Source organism: Mobula hypostoma, chromosome 11, assembly GCF_963921235.1.
Source record: "Mobula hypostoma chromosome 11, sMobHyp1.1, whole genome shotgun sequence".
NCBI lineage: Eukaryota > Metazoa > Chordata > Chondrichthyes > Myliobatiformes > Myliobatidae > Mobula > Mobula hypostoma.
Window position 1 is genome coordinate 4453621 of NC_086107.1, and position 24005 is coordinate 4477625.

Genomic DNA, 24005 nt, shown 5'->3' on the forward strand with positions numbered 1-24005 from the left:
ATACCATCCCTAAAAGTCTGAAACTCTTAAAGAAGAAAGAACACAGAATGTCAAAGCATAGGCAGCTATGGACAAATAGGACTGCTATTGAACAAGTACAGCAAATGGTCACAGGAGATTCTGCAGATGCTGGAAATCCAGGGCAACACAAATGCTGAAGGAACTCAGCAGGTCAGGCAGCCCCTATGGAGGGGAATGAACGGGTGACCTTCACCAGGACCTTTATCAGGTTGGTATGGGTGTGTTGGGCTGAGGGGCCTGCCTCTGTGCTGTGTGGCTCTATGACTCCATGCAACCAGCAAACGTGCAGGCTATTTGGCCCATCAGGGTGCTACCTGCATTAGACAGCATGTCTTATGAGGACAGGCTGAAAGAGCTTGGGCTTTGCTCTTTGGAGCAAAAGATGACGTGAACTGACTTGATAGAGGCGTATAAAATGATAAGAGGCATAGAATACACAGCCAAAAACATTTTCTAGGGCATAAATGCTAATATAAGGAGGTAATATTTTAAGGTAATTGGAGGAAAGTATAGGAGAATATTCTTTTTTTTTTATACAGAGAGTGGACATACTGCCAGGGGTGTTTGTAGAGGCAGACATATTAAGCACATTTGAGAGACTCTTGGATAGACCATAAGACATAGGAGCAGAATTAGGCCATTTGGCCCATCGAGTCTGCTCTGCCATGGCTGATTTATTATCCCTCTCAACCCCATTCTCCTGCCTACTCCCTGTAACCTTTGATGCACTGATTAATCAAGAACCCATCAGTCTCCACTTTATATATACCCAATGACTTGGCCTCCAAAGCCATCTGTGGCAATGAATTTCACAGATTCACCAGCCTCTGACTAAAGAATTTCCTCCTCATCTCGGTTCTAAATGGACACCCCTCTATTCTGAGGCTGTCCCCTCCGGCCTTAGTCCCTCCCACATAGGAAATATCCTCTCCACATCCACTCTAAGCTTTAGAATATTCGATAGGTTTCAGTGAGATCCCCTCATTCTTCCACATTCCAGTGAGTACAGGTGTAGAGTCTTCAAACACTCCTCATACGTTTAGATAGCGCAGAAAGAAAAGATTTTCACTGTAATGTGGTACATTGGACAATAGTAAAATGATTACTAGCTAGCAGGAAAATGGCAATATGCAAATTGGTGTCTCATGAATGTACAGAGAACTGATAAAATAACATACTCCACAGTGTAACACACTCCTAGGTAGCTGAGTCTGGATAAGAACATCGGGCATAGAAGCAAGACTAGCAAAATCATGAAGGATCCCACCCACCCTGCTCATGGTCTGTTTGTCCCACTCCCCATCACGGAGGAGGCTACAGAGCATCCATATCAGGAGCACCAGCCTCAAAAACAGTTACTTTCCCCAAGCAGGAAGGCTGATCAACACCCCCACCCACTGACCCACCCTCCACACCCTCAGTCATCACTACATACACATCACTCACTCATCCCCCCAATGCACTGCCGCTTTATGCTTACACCGCACACCTTCTACCTACAATGACAGTCACTATCCTGTTATGTTTCTGCGGCTCTCTATGATTCCATGTGTCAAGCAAACAACAAAGAAGTAGGCAATTCAGCCCATCAGGCCCATTCTGGTGCCTATACCCCACCTGCCACCCCTCTCCATCTTGTTGCATTCCTCCTGCTCCTCCCACACAGAGAGCAACGGCCACTTCCCGGGGCAGAGTCTCACTCCTGACCCCTATCCTTACCACAACTCTCTCCATTCGCACACACACGCACACACAAGCTCACTTCTTCATTGGCTCATCACCCCTACTGGGGCACAGGCCAACGACAGCAGCCCACCAGCATCCTCTGTCCTAAGGCCAGTCCTTATTGTTGTCTCCAGATGTAGCCAATCTTCTTGGTGTATCCTTCCTCTCCCAGGGATGAGGTCTTTGGAGCTTCTGTTGGCATTCCTGTAGCTCAGGGTTATTACGGGATGGTGTTGCTAGCCCCATGGCCAACCCCCTCCTTGGGGCCGTCCATGTCGGAGTTATACACACATATACATATACACACACACACACAGACACACACACACACACACACACACACACACACACACACACTCCCACATGGAAAGGAAAAAGTACCAGACTTGCTAATAAAAAAAAACTCTTTATTTGTGATTTTACAAAAATTAAAACATTTTTGCATATATTTTATAACATCTGAGATTTCCCACAGTGAGTTTTTAAATAAAAAATATCTTTAAGAAACTACCCAGTGGTGTGGAGTAAAAGACGATAAACCCAATAGGAATATTTATGTAAATATATAAGAATATCATTCTCAAGATTTGAGGTTAATTATATTTTCTTTAGAAAGTGAGGTTTATCAGAACCAATTTGCATGTTAAACTTAACTGGTTAAGTGTTTTCAGTTATTTTCTTGTCCTGGCTGGGCTAGAGAACTGTGTGTATCTAAGAATTTTGACAAAGTTTGATAGGTGTGTGGTGGAGAGAATACTGACTGGCTGCGTCACAGTCTGGTATGGAAACACCAGTGCCTTTGAATGAAAAACAGTGGATACGCTATGGCCCAGTCCATCACGGATAAATTCCTCCTTACCATTGAGCACATCTACACAAAGTGTTGTCACAGGAGAGCAGCATCCATCATCAGGGACCCCCACTACCCAGGCCATGCTCTCATCTGGCTGCTACCATCAGGAAGAAGGTACAGGAGCCTCAGGACTCACGTCACCAGGTTCACGAACAGTTATCACTCCTCAACCATCAGGCTCTTGAACCAGTGGGGATAACTTCACTCGCCCCATCATTGAAATATTCCCACAACCAATGGAGTCACTTTCAAGGACTCTTCATCTCATGCTCTCAATATTTTTTCCTCATTTATTTATTATATTTATATCTTCCTTTTTGCATTTGAAAAGTTTGTGTCTTTTGCACTCTGGTTGAATGCCTAAGCTGGACAGTCCTTCCCCAATTCTGTTATGGTTATTATTCTATAGAATTATTGAGTATGCCCGCAAGACAATGTATCTCAGGGTTGTATATGGTGACAGATATGTACTTTGAACTTTGAACATGAGAAATGGGAGCAAGACTAGGCCAAGAAGACGCTGGTTATTCTGTTCTGCTACTGAGAAAGGTCATGGCTGAGCCCTAACCTCAGCGACAATTTTCTGGTACTAACCCCGTACTCCTTTTTTCCATTGGAAGGTAAGTAATACTGAATATTACAGCTGCTTTCTGCCTCTACCACTATTCCTGATGGTGCACCCAACACTCTGGGTAAAAAACTTGTGTGAAGATTAACCAGTGCAAGTGAGCCATTCTGGATAAAATCACACTTACACATCAGGGAATATATTTATTTTTATTTTATAAAGCATGCACTAGGGAATCAGCTTCACAGTAAAATAAAAAAGCCACACAGAGAATTTATGACTTGTACTCCCAAAACATATCTTTGAGTTTTGGAATATTTTGTGTGGATTTTCACGTTAATTCGGACCATGCCCTCACCAGGAGGGCTAGGAAGGAAAACGGCCCAGAGATATCATGATAATCCTGTGACAGTGACATGAGAACAATCTAGTGGATAAGCCAATGTTTCCAATAGCAGAGAGAGACACACAAAGGTTTCTCTCCAAGCACAATCCCATCCCATCATGCATGGAAGCTCAACCTGCAGATTTACGAGAAGAATTTAATTTTAGAGAACCCTATTAGAGGTTCGGGAATAAAAACAGGAAGTACTGAGATTCTCAGAATGTCATTTAGCATCTGTGAAGAGAGAGAACAAAGATGGTTGAGAACAGATATCAGCCCTGTTTTCTCTCTCTGCAGATGCTGCCTGACCTGCCGAGTATTTTCTTTCTTTTCTTCCGATATCCAGCATCCATGGATTTTGGCATTTTTCTTGGATTAAGAAGGTTACAAGCGAGGAGGGGGTTTGGCAGTCTCAGTAAAGAAAACATGGTTTTGGCTATTTCTCTGTCCCTACACTAGCTAGGAGTGGGGGGTGGGGGAGACGAGAGGGGTTGGTGTATTCACAGATAATGTTTTATTAGATAAGGAAGATCCAAGCGCTGTGATCACCGTAGTTTCCCACCCACTCAATCTAACATGATGCCTCCAGTACTTCTGAGATTCAGCAGAACTTCTCACCCCAAAACAACAACCAGCATGCAGTCCTCTGGCAATTTTCCTCCCACACCCACCTGCGGTCCCCAGGAAAACTTTACCATAGACAGAGTGAGAACCAGAAACCTCTGCGGGAAGAGATGAGGCAGAAACGGCTCCCTGCACCCTTCCTCTTCCAATGGACACACTCCACCCAACATGACCCAAGCAGCAGTCCAACAAACTTGATTACTAAATTATAAATATAAAATATATCCCATTGCACTCAACTAGAACACTTTACAATGACTTCAATCGTCTAAAATTATACTGTATAAAACACATTGACCTGGCTTGCCCTGCTAAAAAAATATATCCTGCCGAATCCATACAGAAATCGCTTTGGTTTCATAGACACACACACAGAGACAGAGGCATGTGTGTTTACACAAACACGAGATAAACTCACGGGTATGCACACAGACACCAGGGGTAATTGTGTGTATACACATGTACATTCACACACACACAGAGCCAGGCACACATGTGTACACACAACCATAGGGCACCCATGTGTGTACACACACACACACACACACACACACACACACACACACACACACGTACGTTTGGGCACACCTGACGCAGGTTTCTCTGAAGTCGTAGTTAACGAATACGTTTTGCTTGTCGGTGAGAGGTGTGGTGACTTTTACCCACTGATCTCTGCCAGCACTCTGGAACTGCTTCTCCCTGATTTTGTTAGTGTGTTAAGGCCCAGTGTGAGTTTGGCCAGACTTGGCCAATTGGTAGCACGCTTGTGAAGACGTCAGCATTCCAGGTTCCTCACCTGGCCCAGTCTGCTCAAATCCTTGTCGGCCACTGCCTTCCTCGGCCTGGAGCCGCTGCTGTTCCGCTGGGAGCCGTTGGCCGCTGGCTGCATGAAGTCCATGGGGCAGATGTAGTCATTGCTCTCATCGATCTTCTTCTTCCTCAGATTCCCAAAGTGTGAGAAACTGAGTCTCTTTGGCTGGATGCAGAAAGACAGAGAAAAATCATAGTTACTTTGTGAGTGAGAGACAGAGAGACAGGGAGGAGATGGCGAGAGAGGAGAGAGAGTGGAGGGAGAGGGAGGGAGAATCACAGAGGGAAGTAAGGGAGAGGGGAAGCAAGATAGAAAGGCACACACACAGGGAGAGAAAGAGAATCACAGAGAAAAGGAGGAGGGGAGGAGGAGAGCAAAAAGCGGAGGCAGTGCGAAAGAGTGAGGTAGAAAGTAAGAAGCGAAGGGAGAGGGGGAGGAGGGGAGGAGGAGGGGGAGGAGGGGAGGGGGTGGAGGGAGGAGAGGGAGGAGAGGGAGGAGAGGGAGGAGAGGGAGGGAGGAGGGGGAGGAGGGGGGAGGAGGGAGAAGGGAGGGAGGGGAGGGAGGAGAGGGAAGGGAGGGAGGGTTGGGAGGAGAGGGAAGGGAGGGAGGGGAGGGAGGGTTGGGAGGAGAGGGAGGAGAGGGAGGAGAGAGAGGAGAGGGAGGAGAGGGAGGAGAGGGAGGAGAGGGAGGAGAGGGAGGGAGGGAGGAGAGGGAGGAGAGGGAGGAGAGGGAGGAGAGGGAGGAGAGGGAGGAGAGGGAGGAGAGGGAGGGAGTTTGATGATGCCTACCCTCACTTTTGCTGTGGTATTCAGAGGCATGTAGTTACTGGACTCTATCAACTCCCTCTTTTCCCGTTGCGCCTCAGGACCTATAAGCAGGTTGAAGTGTGTCGTCAGGTGCCTTCGAAGTAAAGTCTTCTGTGGTGGGATGTTCAGGAGCAAAGCCAATGTTTCAGAGTTAAATCGTGGTTCCAAGATCTGTATCGGAACAAGGAGTTGTTAAAAGATGGAGTTCATTGGACCAGGAGGGTTCTCCCATCTGATCCCCTCTCCCATCCTTGTCTCTTTAAATGTGATTTTGTCTCTCTCTTTCCCTCCCCTCTCCCCTCCTGTGTGACTCTCTCTTTTCTCTTGTTCCCCTGTTTCATTCTCACTCCCTCTTCCTCTCTCTGTCTCTCTCTTTCCCCTCCCCTACCTGTCCAGCTCTTGGCTCCATTCCTCCCCCTCCTGTCTTCTCCTATCATTTTGAATCTCCCCCTCCCCCTCCCACTTTCAAATCTCTTACTCACTCTTCCTTCAGTTAGTCCTGACGAAGGGTCTCGGCCTGAAACGTCGACTGTACCTCTTCCTAGAGATGCTGCCTGGCCTGCTGCGTTCACCAGCAACTTTGATGTGTGTTGCTATTAATTGTGGTGTGTGCCTTTGATGTGCTCCAGGGGAGAGGAGCTACACAGTGAGAGGATGTGTGGGTGCTCTGGTTTCCTCCCACAGTCCATAGACGTACCAGTTAGTAGATACATTGGTCATTATAAATTGTCCTGTGATTAGGCCAGGGTTAAATCAATGGGTTGCTGGGCAGTGTGGCTCATTGTGCTGGAAGGACCTGTTCCACGTTATATTTCTAAATCAAAGAAATGTAAATACTCCATCTACGCCTCTCCGAATCTGATCAACTTCTGTCGGGTTGCCCCTCGGACTTTGCCACTCCAGTTACTTCTGTGATCTGAACCGATTCACTTACAACAAGGCCACCATGGACTCCGCTCCCTCGGAGGTTTGGTGCGTACTCCGCGAGATCGACCGACCTCAGCCACTCCATCACGCGATGGTTGGACCACTGAACCACATCAGATGGCGTTGTGTGATTCTAGACGCAGACGAGAGGAAAACAGAGCATTTTACAAAAGGAATAGCAATATCCTTCAAACTACATCTGAGAGCTCCATCATTTTGTCCCATTTCAGAATCAGGATTAATATCACTGACATATGTCGTGAGATGTTTTGTTTTGCAGTAGCAGTACATTGCAATACATTAAAAACACTATAGACTTATAAAAACAAATAATGCAAAAGACCAGGTGGTGGGATGGAGATGCGTCTCTACCAAAGGAGGTGTAAGGTGCTCCTTCTCTCCGCTGGCCTGCAGGTCACCCGTCTTGTACACACTGCCCAGAAGAACTTGCCAAGAATGATCATAGTCAAAAGATCATGATCAGCCATGTCATACAACACGGCACATAATGTTGAGTGCAAAAGCCAGATACGAGATAATGTTCATGGACCATTCAGATATCTGATAGGGAGGGGAAGAAGGTGTTCTTCAGCTTCTGTATGAACAGTACGTAAGACAAGCTTTACACGTATCTCCACACGTGTGACAACTGTAAACCAAAACCAGTGCAGCATGAGGTCCCTCAGCTGTGTATCTCGTTGACCCCTGATAACAGGTCAACGGAAACCCCCTTCGTCCCCATACCTCGTTGGAAGGTCTACGCCGCAGGCAGTTGGGGTGGAACTTATTGGCATGGAGCACGTGGATAGCACACTTGATGCTCAGGTGATGCAGCTGGCTGGTGACCTTCAGGAACAAGAGGTCATTCTGCAAAAGAATGTGAGAGCTTCTCCATCAGTGTCTCATATTACGTAGACACAGAACATCAAACAATACAGTACAGTAATGTTGTGCTGACCTATATAAACCTGCTCCACGTTTAATCTCACCCTTTCCTCCCACATAGCCCTCCGTTTTTCAATCTTCCATATGCCTACTTAAGAGTCTCTTAAATCTCCCAAATGTATCTGCCTCTACCGTCATCCCTGGCTGCGTTCCAGCCACCCACCACTCTCAGTGTAAAAATCCTACCTCTGACATCCAGCCAATATTTCCCTTCATTCACTTAAAACAGATGTCATCTGGTATTGGCCATCATTCCCTGGAGCACAGGAGAATGAAGGGAGATTTGATAGAGGTATACTAGAAACAGAGAAACATAGAAAACCTACAGCACAATACAGGCCCTTCTGCCCACAAAGCTGTGCCAAACATGTCCCTACCTTAGAACTACCTAGGCTTTACCCATAGCCCTCTATTTTTCTAAGTTCCATGTAGCCATCCAGGAGTCTCTTAAAAGACCCTATCATTTCCACCTCCACCACTGCCACTGGCAGTCCATTCCACACACTCACCACTCTCTGCGTAAAAAACTTACCCCTGGCATCTCCTTTGTACCTACTTCCAAGCACCTTAAAACTATGCCCTCTCGTGCTAGCCATTTCAGCCCTGGGAAAAAGCCTCTGACTATCCACACGATCAATGCCTGTCATTATCTTGTACACCTCTGTCAAGTCACCTCTCATCCTCTGTCGCTCCAAGGAGAAAAGGCCGAGTTCACTCAACCTAAGGCATGCTCCCCAATCCAGGCAACATCCTTGTAAATCTACTCTGCACCCTATCTATGGTTTCCACGTCCTTCCTATAGTGAGGAGACCAGAATTGAGCACAGTACTCCAAGTGGGGTCTGATCAGGGTCCTAATAAGCTGTAACATTACCTCTCGGCTCTTAAACTCAATCCCACAATTGATGAAGGCCAATGCACCGTATGCCTTCTTAACCACAGAGTCAACCTGCGTAGCAGCTTTGAGTATCCTATGGACTCAGACCCCAAGATCCCTCTGATCCTCCACACTGCCAAGAGTCTTACCATTAATACAATATTCTGCCATCATATTTGACCTACCAAAATTAACCACCTCACACTTATCTGGGTTAAACTCCATCTGCCAATTCTCAGCCCAGTTTTGCATCCTATCATTGTCCCGTTGTAACCTCTGACAGCCCTCCACGCTATCCACAACACACCCAATCTTTGTGTCATCAGCAAATTTACTAACCCATCCCTCCACTTCCTCATCCAGGTTATTTATAAGAGTAGGTTCCCAGAACAAATCCCTGAGGCACGCCATTGGTCACCGACCTCCATGCAGAATATGAACCATCTTTCAGTACTCTTTGCCTTCTGTAGGCAAGCCAGTTCTGGATCCACAAAGCAATGCCCCCTTGGATCCCATGCCTCCTTACTTTCTCAATAAGCCTTGCATGGGGTACCTTGTCAAATGACTTGCTGAAATCCACATACACTATTGATGTGGATAGAGAATTGATTGGCAGACAGGAAGCAAAGAGTGGGACTAACCGGGACCTTTCCAGAATGGCAGGCAGTGACTAGTGGGGTACCGCAAGGCTCAGTGCTGGGACCCCAGTTGTTTACAATATATATTAATGACTTAGATGAGGAAATTAAATGCAGCATCTCCAAGTTTGCGGATGACACGAAGCTGGGCGGCAGTGTTAGCTGTGAGGAGGATGCTAAAAGAGGGTGCAGGGTGACTTGGATAGGTTAGGTGAGTGGGCAAATTCATGGCAGATGCAATTTAATGTGGATAAATGTGAGGTTATCCACTTTGGTGGCAAAAACAGGAAAACAGATTATCTGAATGGTGGCCGATTAGGAAAAGGGGAGGTGCAACAAGACCTGGGTGTCATTATATTCCAGTTATTGAAAGTGGGCATGCAGGTACAGCAGGTGGTGAAAAAGGCAAATGGTATGCTGGCATTCATAGCAAGAGGATTCGAGTACAGGAGCGGGGTGGTACTACTGCAGTTGTACAAGGCCTTGGTGAGACCACACCTGGAATATTGTGTGCAGTTTTGGTCCCCTAATCTGAGGAAAGACATCCTCGCCATAGAGGGAGTACAAAGAAGGTTCACCAGATTGATTCCTGGGATGGCAGGACTTTCATATGATGAAAGACTGGATCAACTAGGCTTATACTCGTTGGAATTTAGAAGATTGAGGGGGGATCGTATTGAAACATATAAAATCCTAAAGGGATTGGACAGGCTAGATGCAGGAAGATTGTTTCCGATGTTGGGGAAGTCCAGAACGAGCGGTCACAGTTTGAGGATAAAGGGGAAGCCTTTTAGGACCGAGATTAGAAGAAACTTCTTCACACAGAGAGTGGTGAATCTGTGGAATTCTCTGCCACAGGAAACAGTTGAGGCCAGTTCATTGGCTATATTTAAGAGAGAGTTAGATATGGCCCTTGTGGCTAAAGGGATCAGGGGGTATGGAGGGAAGGCTGGTACTGGGTTCTGAGTTGGATGATCAGCCATGATCATACTGAATGGCGGTGCAGGCTCGAAGGGCCGAATGGCCTACTCTTGCACCTATTTTCTATGATTCTATGCAGAATATGACCCATCTACAACCACTCTTTGCCTTCTGTGGGCAAGCCAGTTCTGGATCCACAAAGCAACGTCCCCTTGAATTCCATACCTCCTTACTTTCTCAATAAGCCTTGCATGGGGTACCTTGTCAAATGGCTTGCTGAAATCCATGTACACTACATCTACTGCTCTACCTTCATCAATGTGTTTAGTCACATCCTCAAAATATTCAATCAGGCTCGTAAGGCACGGCTTGCCTTTGACAAAGCCACGCTGACTATTCCTAATTGTATTATACCTCTCCAAATGTTCATAAATCCTGCCTCTCAGAATCTTCTCCATCAACTTACCAGCCACTGAAGTAAGACTCACTGGCCTATAATTTCCTGGGCTATCCCTACCTCCTTTCTTGAATAAGGGAACAACATTCGCAAGCCTCCAATCCTCTGGAACCTCTTCTGTCCCCATTGATGATGCAAAGATCATTGCCAGAGGCTCAGCAATCTCCTCCCTCACCTCCCACAGTAGCCTGGGGTACCTTTCATCCAGTCCCGGTGACTTATCCAACTTGATGCTTTCCAAAAGCTCCAGTACATCCTCTTTCTTAATATCTACATTCTCAAGTTTTTCAGTCCACTGTAACTCATCCCTACAATTGCCAAGATCCTTTTCTGTAGTGAATACTGAAGCAAAGTATTCATTAAGCGCCTTCGCTATTTCCTCCGGACTTTTCCATTGTCACACTTGATTGGTCCTATTCTCTCATGTCTTATCTTCTTTCTCTTCACATACTTGTAGAATGCCTTGGGATTTTCCTTAATCCTGTCCACCAAGGCCTTCTCATGGCCTCTTCTGGCTCTCCTAATTTCCTTCTTAAACTCCTTCCTGCTAGCCTTATAATCTTCTAGATTCATATCATTACCTAGTTTTTTTTTTAAACCTTTCGTAAGCTCTTCCTTTCTTCTTGACTAGGTTTACAACAGCCTTTGTGCATCACAGATCTTGTACCATACCATCCTTTCCATGTCTCATTGGAATGTACCTATGCAGAACTCCACACAAATATCCCCTGAACATTTGCCACATTTCTTCCGCACGTTTCCCTGAAAACATCTGTTTCCAATTTATGCTTCCAAGTTCTTACTTGATAGCCTCATAGTTCCCCTTACTCAAATTAAACGCTTTCCTAACTTGTCTGTTCCTATCCCTCTCCAGTGCTATGGTAAAGGAGATAGAATTGTGATCACTATCTCCAAGATGCTCTCCCACTGAGAGATCTGATACCTGACCAGGTTCATTTCCCAATACCAGATCAAGTACAGCCTCTCCTCTTGTAGGCTTAGAAACACATTGTGTCAAGAAACCTTCCCGAACATACCTACAAACTCCACCCCATCTAAACCCCTCACTCTAAGGAGATGCCTTGGGAAATTAAAATCTACCACCACAACAACCCTGTTATTATTACTCCTTTCCAGAACCTGTCTCTGTATCTGCTCCTCGATGTCCCTGTTACTATTGGGTGGTCTATAAAAAACACCCAGTAGAGTTATTGATCCCTACGTATTCCTAACTTCCACCCACAGAGACTCCGTAGACAATCCCTCCATGACCTCCTCCTTTTCTGCAGCCGTGACACTATCTCTGATCAACAGTGCCACGCCCCCACCTCTTTTGCCTCCCTCCCTGTCCTTTCTGAAACATCTAAGGCCTGGCACCTGAAGTAGCCATTCCTGCCCCTGCACCATCCAAGTCTCTGTAATGGCCATAACATCATAGCTCCAAGTGCTGATCCACGCTCTAAGCTCATCCGCTTTATTCATGATACTTCTCACATTAAAATGGACACATCTCAAACCATCGGACTGAGCGCATCCCTTCTCTATCACTTGCCTATCCTCCCTTTTGCAATGTCTCCAAACTTTCTGTATTTATGAGCCAACCTCCCTTTTCTACGTCACTTCGGTTTGGTTCCCAGCCCCAGCAATTCCAGTTTAAACTCTCCCCAACAGCCTCAGCAAACCTCCCCGCTATGGTATTGGTCCCCCTTGGATTCAAGTGCAACTTGTCCTTTTTGTACAGGTCACACCTGCCCCAGAAGAAGTCCCAATGATTCAGAAATCTGAATCCCTGCCCCCTGCTCCAATCCCTTAGCCACGCATTTATCCTCCACCTCATTTTATTTCTATACTCACTGTCACGTGACACAGGCAGTAATACCGAGATTACTACCTTTGAGGTCCTGCTTCTCAACTTCTTTCCTAACTCCCTGTAGTCTTTTTTCAGGACCTCCTCCCTTTTCCTACCTATGCCATTGGTACCAATATGTACCACGATCTCTGGCTGTTCTCCTTCCCACTTCAAGATAGCGTGGATGCGATCAGAAACATCCCAGACCCTGGCACCTGACAGGCAAACTACCATCCACGTTTCTTTCCTGCGTCCACAGAATCGCCCGCCTAACCCTCTAACTATAGAGTCCCCTATGACTGCTGCCATCCTCTTCTTTTCTCTACCCACCTGAGCCACAGGGCCAGACTCTGTGCCAGAGGTGTGACCACTGTTGCTTCCCCCAGGTACTGTACAACATTGGGTGGCAGAGCGGAGACATGTCTCTACTAAAGGTGATGTTTGGCGTTCCTTCCCTCCACTAGCCTGCAGGTCACTCTTGGGCAAGGTGTAGCACTGGCTTAGCCCCCGATCAGGGTCATGTGAAGCCATGGGAGCAGGTGGTGAATGGCTGTTTGATCAGCTGGTGCAAATCACAAGTTCTGGTTATGTGACCAGTGATGCCAGGCAGACAATCTCTGAAGAGTATTGATAATGGCTGGCGTCACTGCTCTTGTAAAGACACTGCCCAGAAGGTGGCAATGGCAAACCACTTCTGCCGAAAAACTTGTCAAGAAGAATCATGGCCATGGAAAGATCTCTGATCGCACACGTCATATGACACAGCACATAATGAAGGAATGATACAACATTATAAGGGGCATAGGTAGGGAAAAATGCAAGCAGACCTTTTTCCACTGAGGTTGGGTGAGACTACAACTAGGTACTCTATCTATGCCTCTCATGATCTTATTAGCAGGGCAGGCTAATATCTGATAAATAGGGATATGGATTGTGCTTATATGGTAAACAGGGAACGACAAAGCCTCAAGGTAGAGAGATGGAATGCACCAGTGATGACATCCAAGTTACAAGAACTTCATTAATTTTGTTAGAGCGTGGACTCACTGTTGTGATAGAAAATTGGATTTTATGTTCGAATTGCAGACAATCATTTTATTCTAATTTGTTACTTAAGCCTTCCTGTATTCACTATTGTTCCCAAACTGAAGTTTTACTGGAATTGCATCCACTGGGAATGTAAAAGCTGTAACAAGTTCACGCTCCGGCAGGTCTCCTGGTGCACAGATTTTTAAATCACCTGTAACTTCAATCACCATCACCGTGTGATCTTTCCATTTGCTCCTACACTTGGACACCTCTATCATCTGATGCTGCTCTGAAGAGAAAAGCCCTAGCTCGCCCAGACTTGACAAGACGATTCTTCGACGCTATGTTGCCCAAGATTTCAAACGCTGGTTCCCAGAGTTTACAGTGGGAATGTCGGGGCAGGTTCTGACCCAGTGAACTCACCACAGTGAGGTACTGCAGCATCCGACCGTCCACTCTGGCCTCAGTAAACTGGTCCTTGTACTGAGGCAAGCCGATGTCATCCAGCCAACCTGAGGGCAACAGAGATCGGAAACAGAGGTGAACCAGCAACTGAGACCGGAGAGATTACTGCTGCTTTCTTTTTACAGATCCACCAAAGAAAAGAAACCTATCCATATGCAGCATGGTTTGGTTTGGCAACTGAGTTCCAACAGCCCCACCAGACTGCAGAGGGTTATGGACACAGCTCAGCACATCACAGAAGCCGGCCTACCCTCCATGAAGTCTGTCTATACTTCTCAATACCTCAGTAAGGCAGCCAGCAGGATCACAGACCCCACCCATCCCAGACATTCTCTCTTCTCCCCTCTCTCACCGGGCAGAAGACACAAAAGCCTGAAGGCAAGAACCACAAGGCTCGTGGATGGTTCCTACTCCACTGTTATGAGACTATTTTCATGCAGGCATACTCAATAAATCCATAATAGGAAAATAACCATAATAGAATCAATGACCCCACAGTCTATCTCATTATAATCTTGCATTTTATTGTCTACCTGCACTGAACTTTCTCTGTAACTGTTACACTTTACTCTGCATTCTGTTATTGTTTTACCTTGTTCTAACCTCAATGAACTGTGTAATGATCTTATCTGTATGAACAGTATGCATGGCAAACTTTTATTTATCCATTTAGAGATATAGTGCCTCCTTTGAGACACACTGCCCAGCAACCCACCTATTTAACCCTAGCCTAATCACAGGACAATTTACAATGAGCAATGATCCTACTAACGCAGGGAGGATGTAAAAACACCTTAGAGAGGACGCTGGAATGAACTCTGAACTCCAGTGGCCCGAGCTGTAACAGAGTCGCACTAACTGTGAGGCTACCACAGATGGCCCAAGGTTGAAATGTCTGATACCAAGAGGCAAACTTTAATGTGAGAAAAGCTACATTCAAAGGAAATGCTTTTTTTTTACATTTATGGATAAAATGGGGCAACGGGTCATTCCATCCCAATGAACCTGTGCTGCTCATTACACCCAGGTGATTATTCTACTAACCCATACATCTTTGGAATGGGGGAGGAAATAATCTCCTACCAGCCTGTCTCTCCCTCCTCCCCCTCTCCTCTTTTTACTGGTCAGTCCTGATACGGGTCCCAACAATAGTGCTGCAGTTAGAACATACAGGGTACTGGTGAGGCCATTACATCCTTCTTCAAGCAAGGTGACCAGAACTGCACGCAGTACTCCAGGTATGGCCTCACCAGTACCCTGTACAGTTGCAGTAAAACCTTGCTGCTCTTAAATTCAATCCCTCTAGCAATGAAGGCCAACATTCCATTTGCCTTCTTGATAGCCTGCTGCACCTGCAAACCAACCTTTTGTGATTCATGCACAAGCACTCCCAAGTCCCTCTGCACAGCAGCATGCCGCAAATTTTTACCATTAAAATAATAATCTGCTCTTTCATTTTTCCTTCCAAAGTGGATGACTTCGCATTTACCAACATTGTACTCCATCTGTCAGACCCTTGCCCACTCACTTAACCTACTTATATCTCTCTGCAGACTCTCCGTATCTTCTGCACAATTTGCTTTTCCACTCAATTTAGTGTCATCAGCAAACTCTACACTCAGTCCCCTCTTTGAGATTATTAATGTATATCATGAACAGTTGTGGGCTGAGAACTGACCCATGCTGCACACCACTCACCACTGATTGTCAACCAGAGTAACACCCATGTATCACAACTCTCTGCTTTCTATCGGTTAATCAATCCTCTATCCATGCTATCACATCACTCCCTTCTCTAAGCATCCTTATCTTATGAATAATTCTTTTATGCAGCAGCTTATCTAATGCCTTTTGGAAATCCAAGTAAATGATGTCCACGTGATCCCCTCTATGCATTGCACTCATTATATCCTCAAAGTATGAACTACAGTAAGTTTGTCAAACAGGACTGGCCTTTGCTGAATCCATGCTGGGTCTGCCTGATGGATCCATTTCTTTCCAGATGCCTCATTATTTCTTCTTTAATGATAGCTTCAAGCATTTTCCCCAACTACTAACTGGCCTATAGTTACCTGCCTTTTGCCTACATCCTTTTTTGAACAGTGGTGTGACATTCGCCGTCTTCCATTCCACCGGGATCTGCTCAGAGTCCAGAGAATTTTGGTAAATTATCACCAAAGCCTCTACTGTAACTTCTATTTCTTTCAGTACCCTGAGATGCATTCCATCAGGACCAGGGGACTTATCTGTCTTCAGGCCCACAAGTTTGCTCACACTACCTCTTTAATGATAGCTATTGTATCGAGGTCTTCACCTCCCATTGCACCATAATATCTCTCTTTGGCACATTAGATGTGTCTCCACTGTGAAGATTAACACAAAATAGTCATTCACAGCTCGGCCATTTTCTCATTACCCAATATCAATTCTCCCTTCTCGTCCTCCAAGGAACCTACATTCACTTTAGCCACCCTTTTTTTCTTTATATAATTATAAAAACTTTTACTATCCATTTTTATATTTTGTGCTAGTTTATTTTCATAATCTAGCTTCCCTTTTTTTATTGCTTGCTTAGTGGTACTTGGTTGCTTTTGAAAGTTCTCCCAATCTTCCAGTTTCCCACTACTTTCGGTGACTGTGTATGCCCCAGCTTTTAGTTTGATGCCTTCTTTTATTTCCTTAATTATCCAAGGCTGGCTCTCCCCATCCTTACTGTCCTTGCTTTTAACTGGAATATAATTTTGTTGAGCACTGTGAAAAATCTCTTTGAAAGTCTTCCACTGTTCCTCAACTGTCCCACCATATAGCTCATGTTCCCAGTCTACACTAGCCAAATCCTCCCTCATCCCATTGTAGTCTGCATTGTTTACGCATAATACACTAGTTTTAGATTGAACTAGTGCACGCCCCATTTATATGAGAAATTCAAGCATACTGTGATCACTCTTTCCAAGAGGATCCCTAACTACAAGGTCACTAATTTTACCTGTCTCATTACTCAGGACTAGATCTAAGAAAGCACGATTCCTTGTAGGTTCATTAACATGCTGTTCAAGAAAGCCATCACAGATGCACTTTATGAAGTCCTCCACAAGAATGCCTCAACCAACTTGATTTACCCAATCTATATGCAAGTTAAAGTCCCCCATGATAACTGCTGTTCCATTCTTACATGCCTCAGATATTTCTGTTTATTGCCTGTGCTACTGCAATGCAGTGCCCAATAGAAAACTCCCACCAGTGACTTTTTTCCCTTTACTATTCCTAATCTCTACCCAGATGAATTCAACATTCTGCTCCTTAGATTTTATAATGTCTCTCACTATCGCCCTGATTTCACCTTTAATTAAGAGTGCTACCCCACCTTCCTTACCTTCCTGCCTATCCTTCTGTATTACCTGATATCCGTGGATATTTAATTACCAATCCACTCCACCCTGCAACCACATCTCTGTAATCGCCACTAAATCATACCTCTGTACTGATTTGAGCCACAAGTTCACTGACCTTGTTTCGAATACTATGCCCATTCAAATAAAGTGCCCTTACACTCATTGTAGTTTCAAAATCTTGTAATCTTTTACTCTTTTTCACATTACTTTTCTTCACTCCACTCTTACTTTTCTTTATCTTTATCCACACTTCTCCAATATGTTGAACCCCCCCCCCCCCCCCACTATTTAGTTTAAAGCTCTATCCACAGCCCTCGTGCAACCTCGGGCGTCAAAGTCGGACTTCAATCCCAGTGTCCTCCAGAAGGAGTTTATATGTCCTTCCTATTGCATGTGTGGGTTTCCTCTGGGTGCTCTGGTTTCCTCCCACAGTCCAAAAATGTACTGGTTAGTAGGTTAATTGGTCATTGTAAATTGTCCTGTGATTAGACTAGGGTTAAATTGGGGATTGCTGGCAACATAGCATGGTGATTCCAAGGGCCTGTACCACACTGTATTTCTAAATAAAAATAAACAAAACAAAAAAATAACATAAAATATTCAACAATTCCTCTCCCCCCCCCACAGATGCTGCTAAACCTGCTGTGTACTTCAGCAGTTCTGTGTTGTGTTTCAATCAGTCTCCGCTCTCTCATGCTGAGACCCGGGATGGTGATCGCATTGAGTTTGCAACAAACTGAGGGGCATCAGCAGCTGTTCTTTGGCCAAACAACAGCCTTCCCTCATCTCAGCCTCCAATCCACAGTCAGCACTGACACTGCTGGGCAACACCAGAGGACATGTAACAACAGCAGTTCACAAAGGTGATGAATGGACTTGTAAGTGAAACAACAATAACACATAAAGAACTGTGCAAATGACTTGGGCACACACAGTATGTGTGTGTATATAAGTGTGTGGGAGGGGTGTGGGACAGATGGCAGAGAAGGAATGCTCGGGTTGGGTCGGAGGTGGTGTGGGTGCAGACACACCCAGCCCTAAGACTCCAGGCAAGGTCATTTGATTCCAAACAAATGGTTTATTAATCATTACAGAATGTCTCTCTCGTGCTTCCCACTCCCTCCCCTTTCCCTTCCCCTTTTCCCCAACTATGATTCCCCTCTCCCTGCCCCCTTCCCACTCTCAGTCCACAACAGAGACCCAGATCAGAATCAGGTTTATCGCTCACACATGTCATAACATTTTTTTTGTGTGGCAGCGGTACAGTGCAATACAAAGTTACTATGGTACAGTGCAAAAGTCTTAGGTTCCCTAGCTCTATATACGTGCCTAAGACTTTTGCCCAGTACTGTGGCTCGGGGTTCAATTCAGCTCCAGTGCAGTGGAAATTTCCCTTTAGAGAAGTACCTTTTTTTGGTTTTCTCAGACGATTTTATGTTTGAATTTGGAGAAAATTAGAAGTAACCTTTATGATTCTTCATTTAAATTTGAACAGATTTGGGGACCTTTTATTCGATATTTTCATTTAATGTAATAATTACCCTTCTTGTTTTTTTTTCATTGTTTTTAATGGAGGTCGGGATTGAGGACGTGATTTTAAGTTTAACTCTGTTTGGTTTCAAGTTAGCCCATTGCTTTGCTTTGCTTTTAGTTAGCTGCACGGTGGGTTTTTTTGGGGGGTTTTTTTTCTTTTTTTTTCCATTGATATATATAAAATTTAGTATACTATTATGTTATCTTGGTTTCTTATGTTTAAATTACATTGTTTGTAGTAATTTCTTTTTGGTATTGATATCTTTTGGAATTTTATTATACTTTAACATTGTATTAATGTTTATATGGCTTACCTTTTTTGTATACTTACTCAATAAAAAGATTTAAAAAGAAAGAAAGAGAAGTACGGTAGTTTAATGCCGTTACAGTGCCAGTGACGCTGGTTCACTTTCTGCTGCTCTCGGTAAGGAGTTTGTACGTTCTCCCTGTGACCTTGTGGGTATCCTCCAGGTGCCCAGTTTCGTCCCACATTCCCTGGCATACACTGTTAGGTTAATTGGCCATGTGTGTAATTGGGTGGCACAGCCTCAACGGGCCGAATGGTCAATGCTGCTCCTATGTCTTATGTTCTTAGGGGTGGGCCTGTTACTATGCTGTAACTCTGGATCTAAAAATCTGTGTCTTTAAATAAATACAAAAGATTGTACCGATGCTAGCAATCTTGAGCGATACACACACTTCCTTGTCCACCTATCACCCCCCCCCACTTCTTACATCATCTCCCCTCTCCCACCCACCTTCCCCCTCACCTGGTATCACCTATCACCTGCCAGCTTGTACTCCTTCCCCTCTCCCCACCTTCTTATTCTGGCTCTGCCCCCTTCCTTTCCAGTCCTGATGAAGGGTCTTGGCCCGAAACACGACTGTATGTTACTCTCCATAGACGCTGTCTGACCTGCTGTTTTCTCTAGTGTTTTGTGTGCGTGTTGATCTAAATCTTTAGTCCGCAGAACATCTGTACAAGTTTGCTAGAGTCGTTAGTGGCATAACGACTCTCCTCAAACTCTGAATGAAACGAACTGCTGGCGCCCTTCCTTGATCCACCAACCACCTACTGGTCTGTTTCTGCCCTCCCCCTCTCCTCTTTACACTGTGAACCCTGACCCGACCGCGTTCAGCGCACACGTGTTCCACACTCACGTGTTACCCAGATGTGGTTGAGCTTCCCGGGGCCGTCATTCTGACCGCTCTCCGCTGCCTTCTGTAGCACCTGGATCTTCTTCCGGTGCAGAGGGTGCTTGATTCCAAGTTCCTGTGTGCAAAATTATCACAAGAGAGAAAAAAAAACAATCAAAAGAGACCTCAATACCATAAGGTATAGGACCAGAATTAGGCAATTCAGCCCATTGAATCCGCTCTGCCATTAAATCATGGCTAATTTATTATCCCTTTCAACCTCACTCTCCTGTATTTACCCCATAACTCTTGACCCCCTGACTAATCAAGAACTTATCAACGCAAACATGCCTGATGGCATGAACACTATTCCGTCTGGGTAGCCTCCAACCTGATGGCATGAACATCGACTTCTCTAACTTCGGCTAATGCCCCACCTCCCCCTCGTACCCCATCTGTTACTTATTTTTATACATTCTTTCTCTCACTCTCCTTTTTCTCCCTCTGTCCCTCTGAATATACCCCTTGTCCATCCTCTGGGTTTCCCCCCCACCTTGTCTTTCTTCCCAGAGCTCCTGTCCCATGATCCTCTCGTATCCCTTTTGCTAATCACCTCTCCAGCTCTTGGCTCCATCCCTCCCCCTCCTGTCTTCTCCTATCATTTTGGATGTCCCCCTCCCCCTCCAACTTTCAAATCTCTTACTCATTCTTCCTTCAGTTAGTCCTGACGAAGGGTCTCAGCCTGAAATGTCAACTGCACCTCTTCCTAGAGATGCTGCCTGGCCTGCTGCGTTCACCAGCAACTTTGATGTGTGTTGCAAGAACTTATCAACCTCCACTTTAAATATACCCAATGACTTGGCCTCCACATCTACTTGTGACAATGAATTCCACAGATTCACCACTCTCTGGCTAAAGAAATATCTCTCATCTCTGTTCTAAAGGGACATCTCTCTATTCCGAGGTTGTGCCCTCTGGTCCTAGGCTCCCCCACCATAGGAAACATCCTCTCCATGTCCATTCTATCTGGGCCTTTCGATATTTGATAGGTTTCTCTCCCAACCTCCTCATTCTTCTAAACTCCAGTGAGCACAGGCCCAGAGCTGTCAAATGCTTTTCGTGTGGTAACCCTTTCATTCCTGGGATCATTCTTTCAGGGTGGCGTGCTAGTTTGGTGGTTAGCGTAACACTTTACAGTACAGACGACCAGGGTTCAATTCGCACTGTTGCCTGTAAGGAGTTTGTCCCTTCTCTCTGTGATCACATGGGTTTCCTCTGGGTGCTCTGGTTTCCTCCCAGATTCTAAAAGGCCTGTAGGTTAGCAGGTTAAATGGGTGTAATTTGGAATTGCCTGTTACTATGCCGTATCTCCCCAAAAAATTTTAAAAAGCTCCTTTGGACCATCTCTAATGCTAGCACATCCTCTCCACAAACACTTTATCTTGGCCTTTCAATGGCTATTTGCTTAAAGCAAGACCTCCAACACCACCCACACTGACAGACACACAAACAAGCAAGTAGTGTAGTCGAATCCCTGTGTCTTCCGCTTACCCTGCTCAGTTGAGGTGACATCTTACCTTCTCCAGTTCTTGGGGTGTTGCTGCAAGTAATTTCTGTCCAGTACTGACCCACTGTCTGGCCAAAGCCACATACTGACTCAGGCCAGCATTCTCAAGCCAAGCGCACACCTGGTCAGTTGTCCACTGATGGAAAGGTATGCTGGGATCCCTGGAAAAATATCATCATTGAAACCTTAAACCCTGGAACAGGAGAGTCATGGAACATTCTGGCAAAGAAACAGACCAGCAGCACTTTCTCCATTTCACTTCTGTCTAATTTCACTCCCAGACCTTTAACAACTCATCCTGTCAAAAGATTTATTTAAAGAAATGCTTTATTTGTCACATATACATCAAATTGCATACACTTCACAGTATCATCGACTCTGGTTCAATTCATGCCAATGTCTGTAATGAGTTGGTATATTTTCCCAGTGGCCATGTGGATTTCCTCCGGGTGCTCCAGTTTCCTCCCACAGTCCAAAGACGTTCTGGTTAGCAGGTTAATTGGTCATTGTAAATCGTCCCATGATGAGGCTCGGGTTAAATTAGGGGTTGCTGGGTGGCACAGATCAAATGGCCAGACGGGCCTACATTTCCAAATAAAATAAAATATAAAAAACCTCAAAACATCGAGTGAAATGCACCTTTATCATCGAGGATGTGCTGAGGGCAGTCCGCAAGTGTTGCCATGCCGACAACTTACCAACCCGTACGTCTTTGGAATGTGGGAGGAACCCGGAGGAAATACACATGGTAACAGAGACAGCCCCACCAAGCAGCTGGGGGAATTGAACCACAATCTAAAGCTTAATGATAACCTTTACACAAACATGCATCTTTCTCATTCCCAACCCTTTAACATCTCACCCAGTCTAATTCCACTCTGACTACCTGTGATCCAAAGGCACATCACCTTCTGTCTGGACAGCCTACAACCTGGCAGTATGAGCAGCGAACTCCCAACTCCCAGTCACTGCTGCTTGTCTGTCCTTCTGCCTCTCCCCTCCTGATCTACCTGGTCCTTGTCACTGCGTCTCTTTCTCCTCCTCCACCCTCTCCATCTGCCCATCACCCACACATCCCTCGGTGTTTAGCTTGGTAGGACAGCTTAATTTTCATCTCTGTTATCTGTGGTGGTGTGGAGTCTCTACCAAATCAGGAGCAAGACAGGTGGAAGCAGGTGCTGGATGGTTGAATGAGAAGTTGGTGCATATCACAAGTCCTGGTTGTGTGACCATTGACGCCAGTCAGACAATCTCTGAAAAGTATTGATAATGGCTGGGGACACCCGTCTTGGAAATACATCGCCCAGCAGGCGGCAATGGAAAACCACTTCTATTGAAAATTTGCCAAGACTGATCATGGTCAAAGACCATGGTCGCCAACACCATACGACATGGCACATGGTGATATCTGCCTGTGATTAGTTATGTTAGTAATCACTTGATTCCACATGCACTGACCACAATTATCAGCATACCTTATGAAAGGGCTTTTGAACATCTCAATTTATCACATCCACTACATCACTCTGGTTCACCACTTCTGTTACTTCACGGAATTAGTACAGTCCTAATTAAACTTCCACTTTAGATGTAGCCAATGACTTGGTCTCCACAGCCATCTGTGGCAATGAATTCCACAGATTCACCAGCCTACGGCTAAAGAAATTCATTATCTCCATTTTAGAGGGATGTTCTTCTTTTCTTGGGTTGTGATCTCTGGTCCAAGGTTCTCCACTAATGGCGACATCTTACCTAGGACTTTCAATATTCAGCAGGTTCTCCCCACCCCAAGTTCAAGGTAAATTTATTATTAAAGTAGTTGTATTTCACCATATACAAGCTGAGATTCATTTCCTTGCAGACATCCACAGTAGAACAAAGAAACACAATAGGAGTAAAGAAAATTACACACAAAGAGTGGGAAATAAAGAAAAATTAATACAATTGAAACCGCTACATAAACAGAGACTGACAAACAACCAATGTGCAAAACAAGACAACTGCACAAGCACAAAAAAAAGTAAATAAATCATACTGAGAATGAATTGTAGAATTCTTGAAAGCGAGTCCATAGTAACTAAGTGTTCCTCACACATTAACTCTTGCTTTCCTGGACCTCATTCTCATGAGCCCTCTCCAACGCCAGTAAACCTTTACTTAGGCATGGGGCCAAAAGCACGGCTCACAATGTTCCAGAAGGCAGTCATGCAGCTGGTGGAGGCACTGCTCACTGCTTCACAGCTCAAGAGACCCAGGTTTGATTCGGACCTCTGGCACTGTCTGTGTGGATTTTGCATGTTCCACCAGTGACTGTCACACCTAATGTGTCAGTGACCACGGAGAATTGTCCCCCACCCCCCCAGGTAGGTGATGGGTTGGATAATCTGGGATAAACGATGGAGCTTTGTGAAAGAGTTGGTCACAGTGACGTAAGTGGGGAAATAAGACTAATGAAATGGCTCATAAGCTGTCCTGA

General features: G+C 45.3%; 1 protein-coding gene across 5 annotated transcripts in view; it reads right to left on the reverse strand.

The window, feature by feature from the left end:
- LOC134353563 (liprin-beta-2-like) overlaps positions 1-24005 on the reverse strand; it is a 263694-nt gene that overhangs the window by 29429 nt on the left and 210260 nt on the right. For all 5 annotated transcript variants that reach the window (XM_063061606.1, XM_063061604.1, XM_063061605.1 and 2 more), the window contains 7 exons: positions 21540-21690; positions 19987-20098; positions 13859-13947; positions 7465-7587; positions 6728-6853; positions 5776-5964; positions 4973-5152 (listed from right to left, as the gene is read on the reverse strand). In XM_063061606.1, the coding sequence (XP_062917676.1) occupies positions 4973-5152; positions 5776-5964; positions 6728-6853; positions 7465-7587; positions 13859-13947; positions 19987-20098; positions 21540-21690 (970 nt within the window). The remainder of the gene's footprint in view (positions 1-4972; positions 5153-5775; positions 5965-6727; positions 6854-7464; positions 7588-13858; positions 13948-19986; positions 20099-21539; positions 21691-24005) is intronic.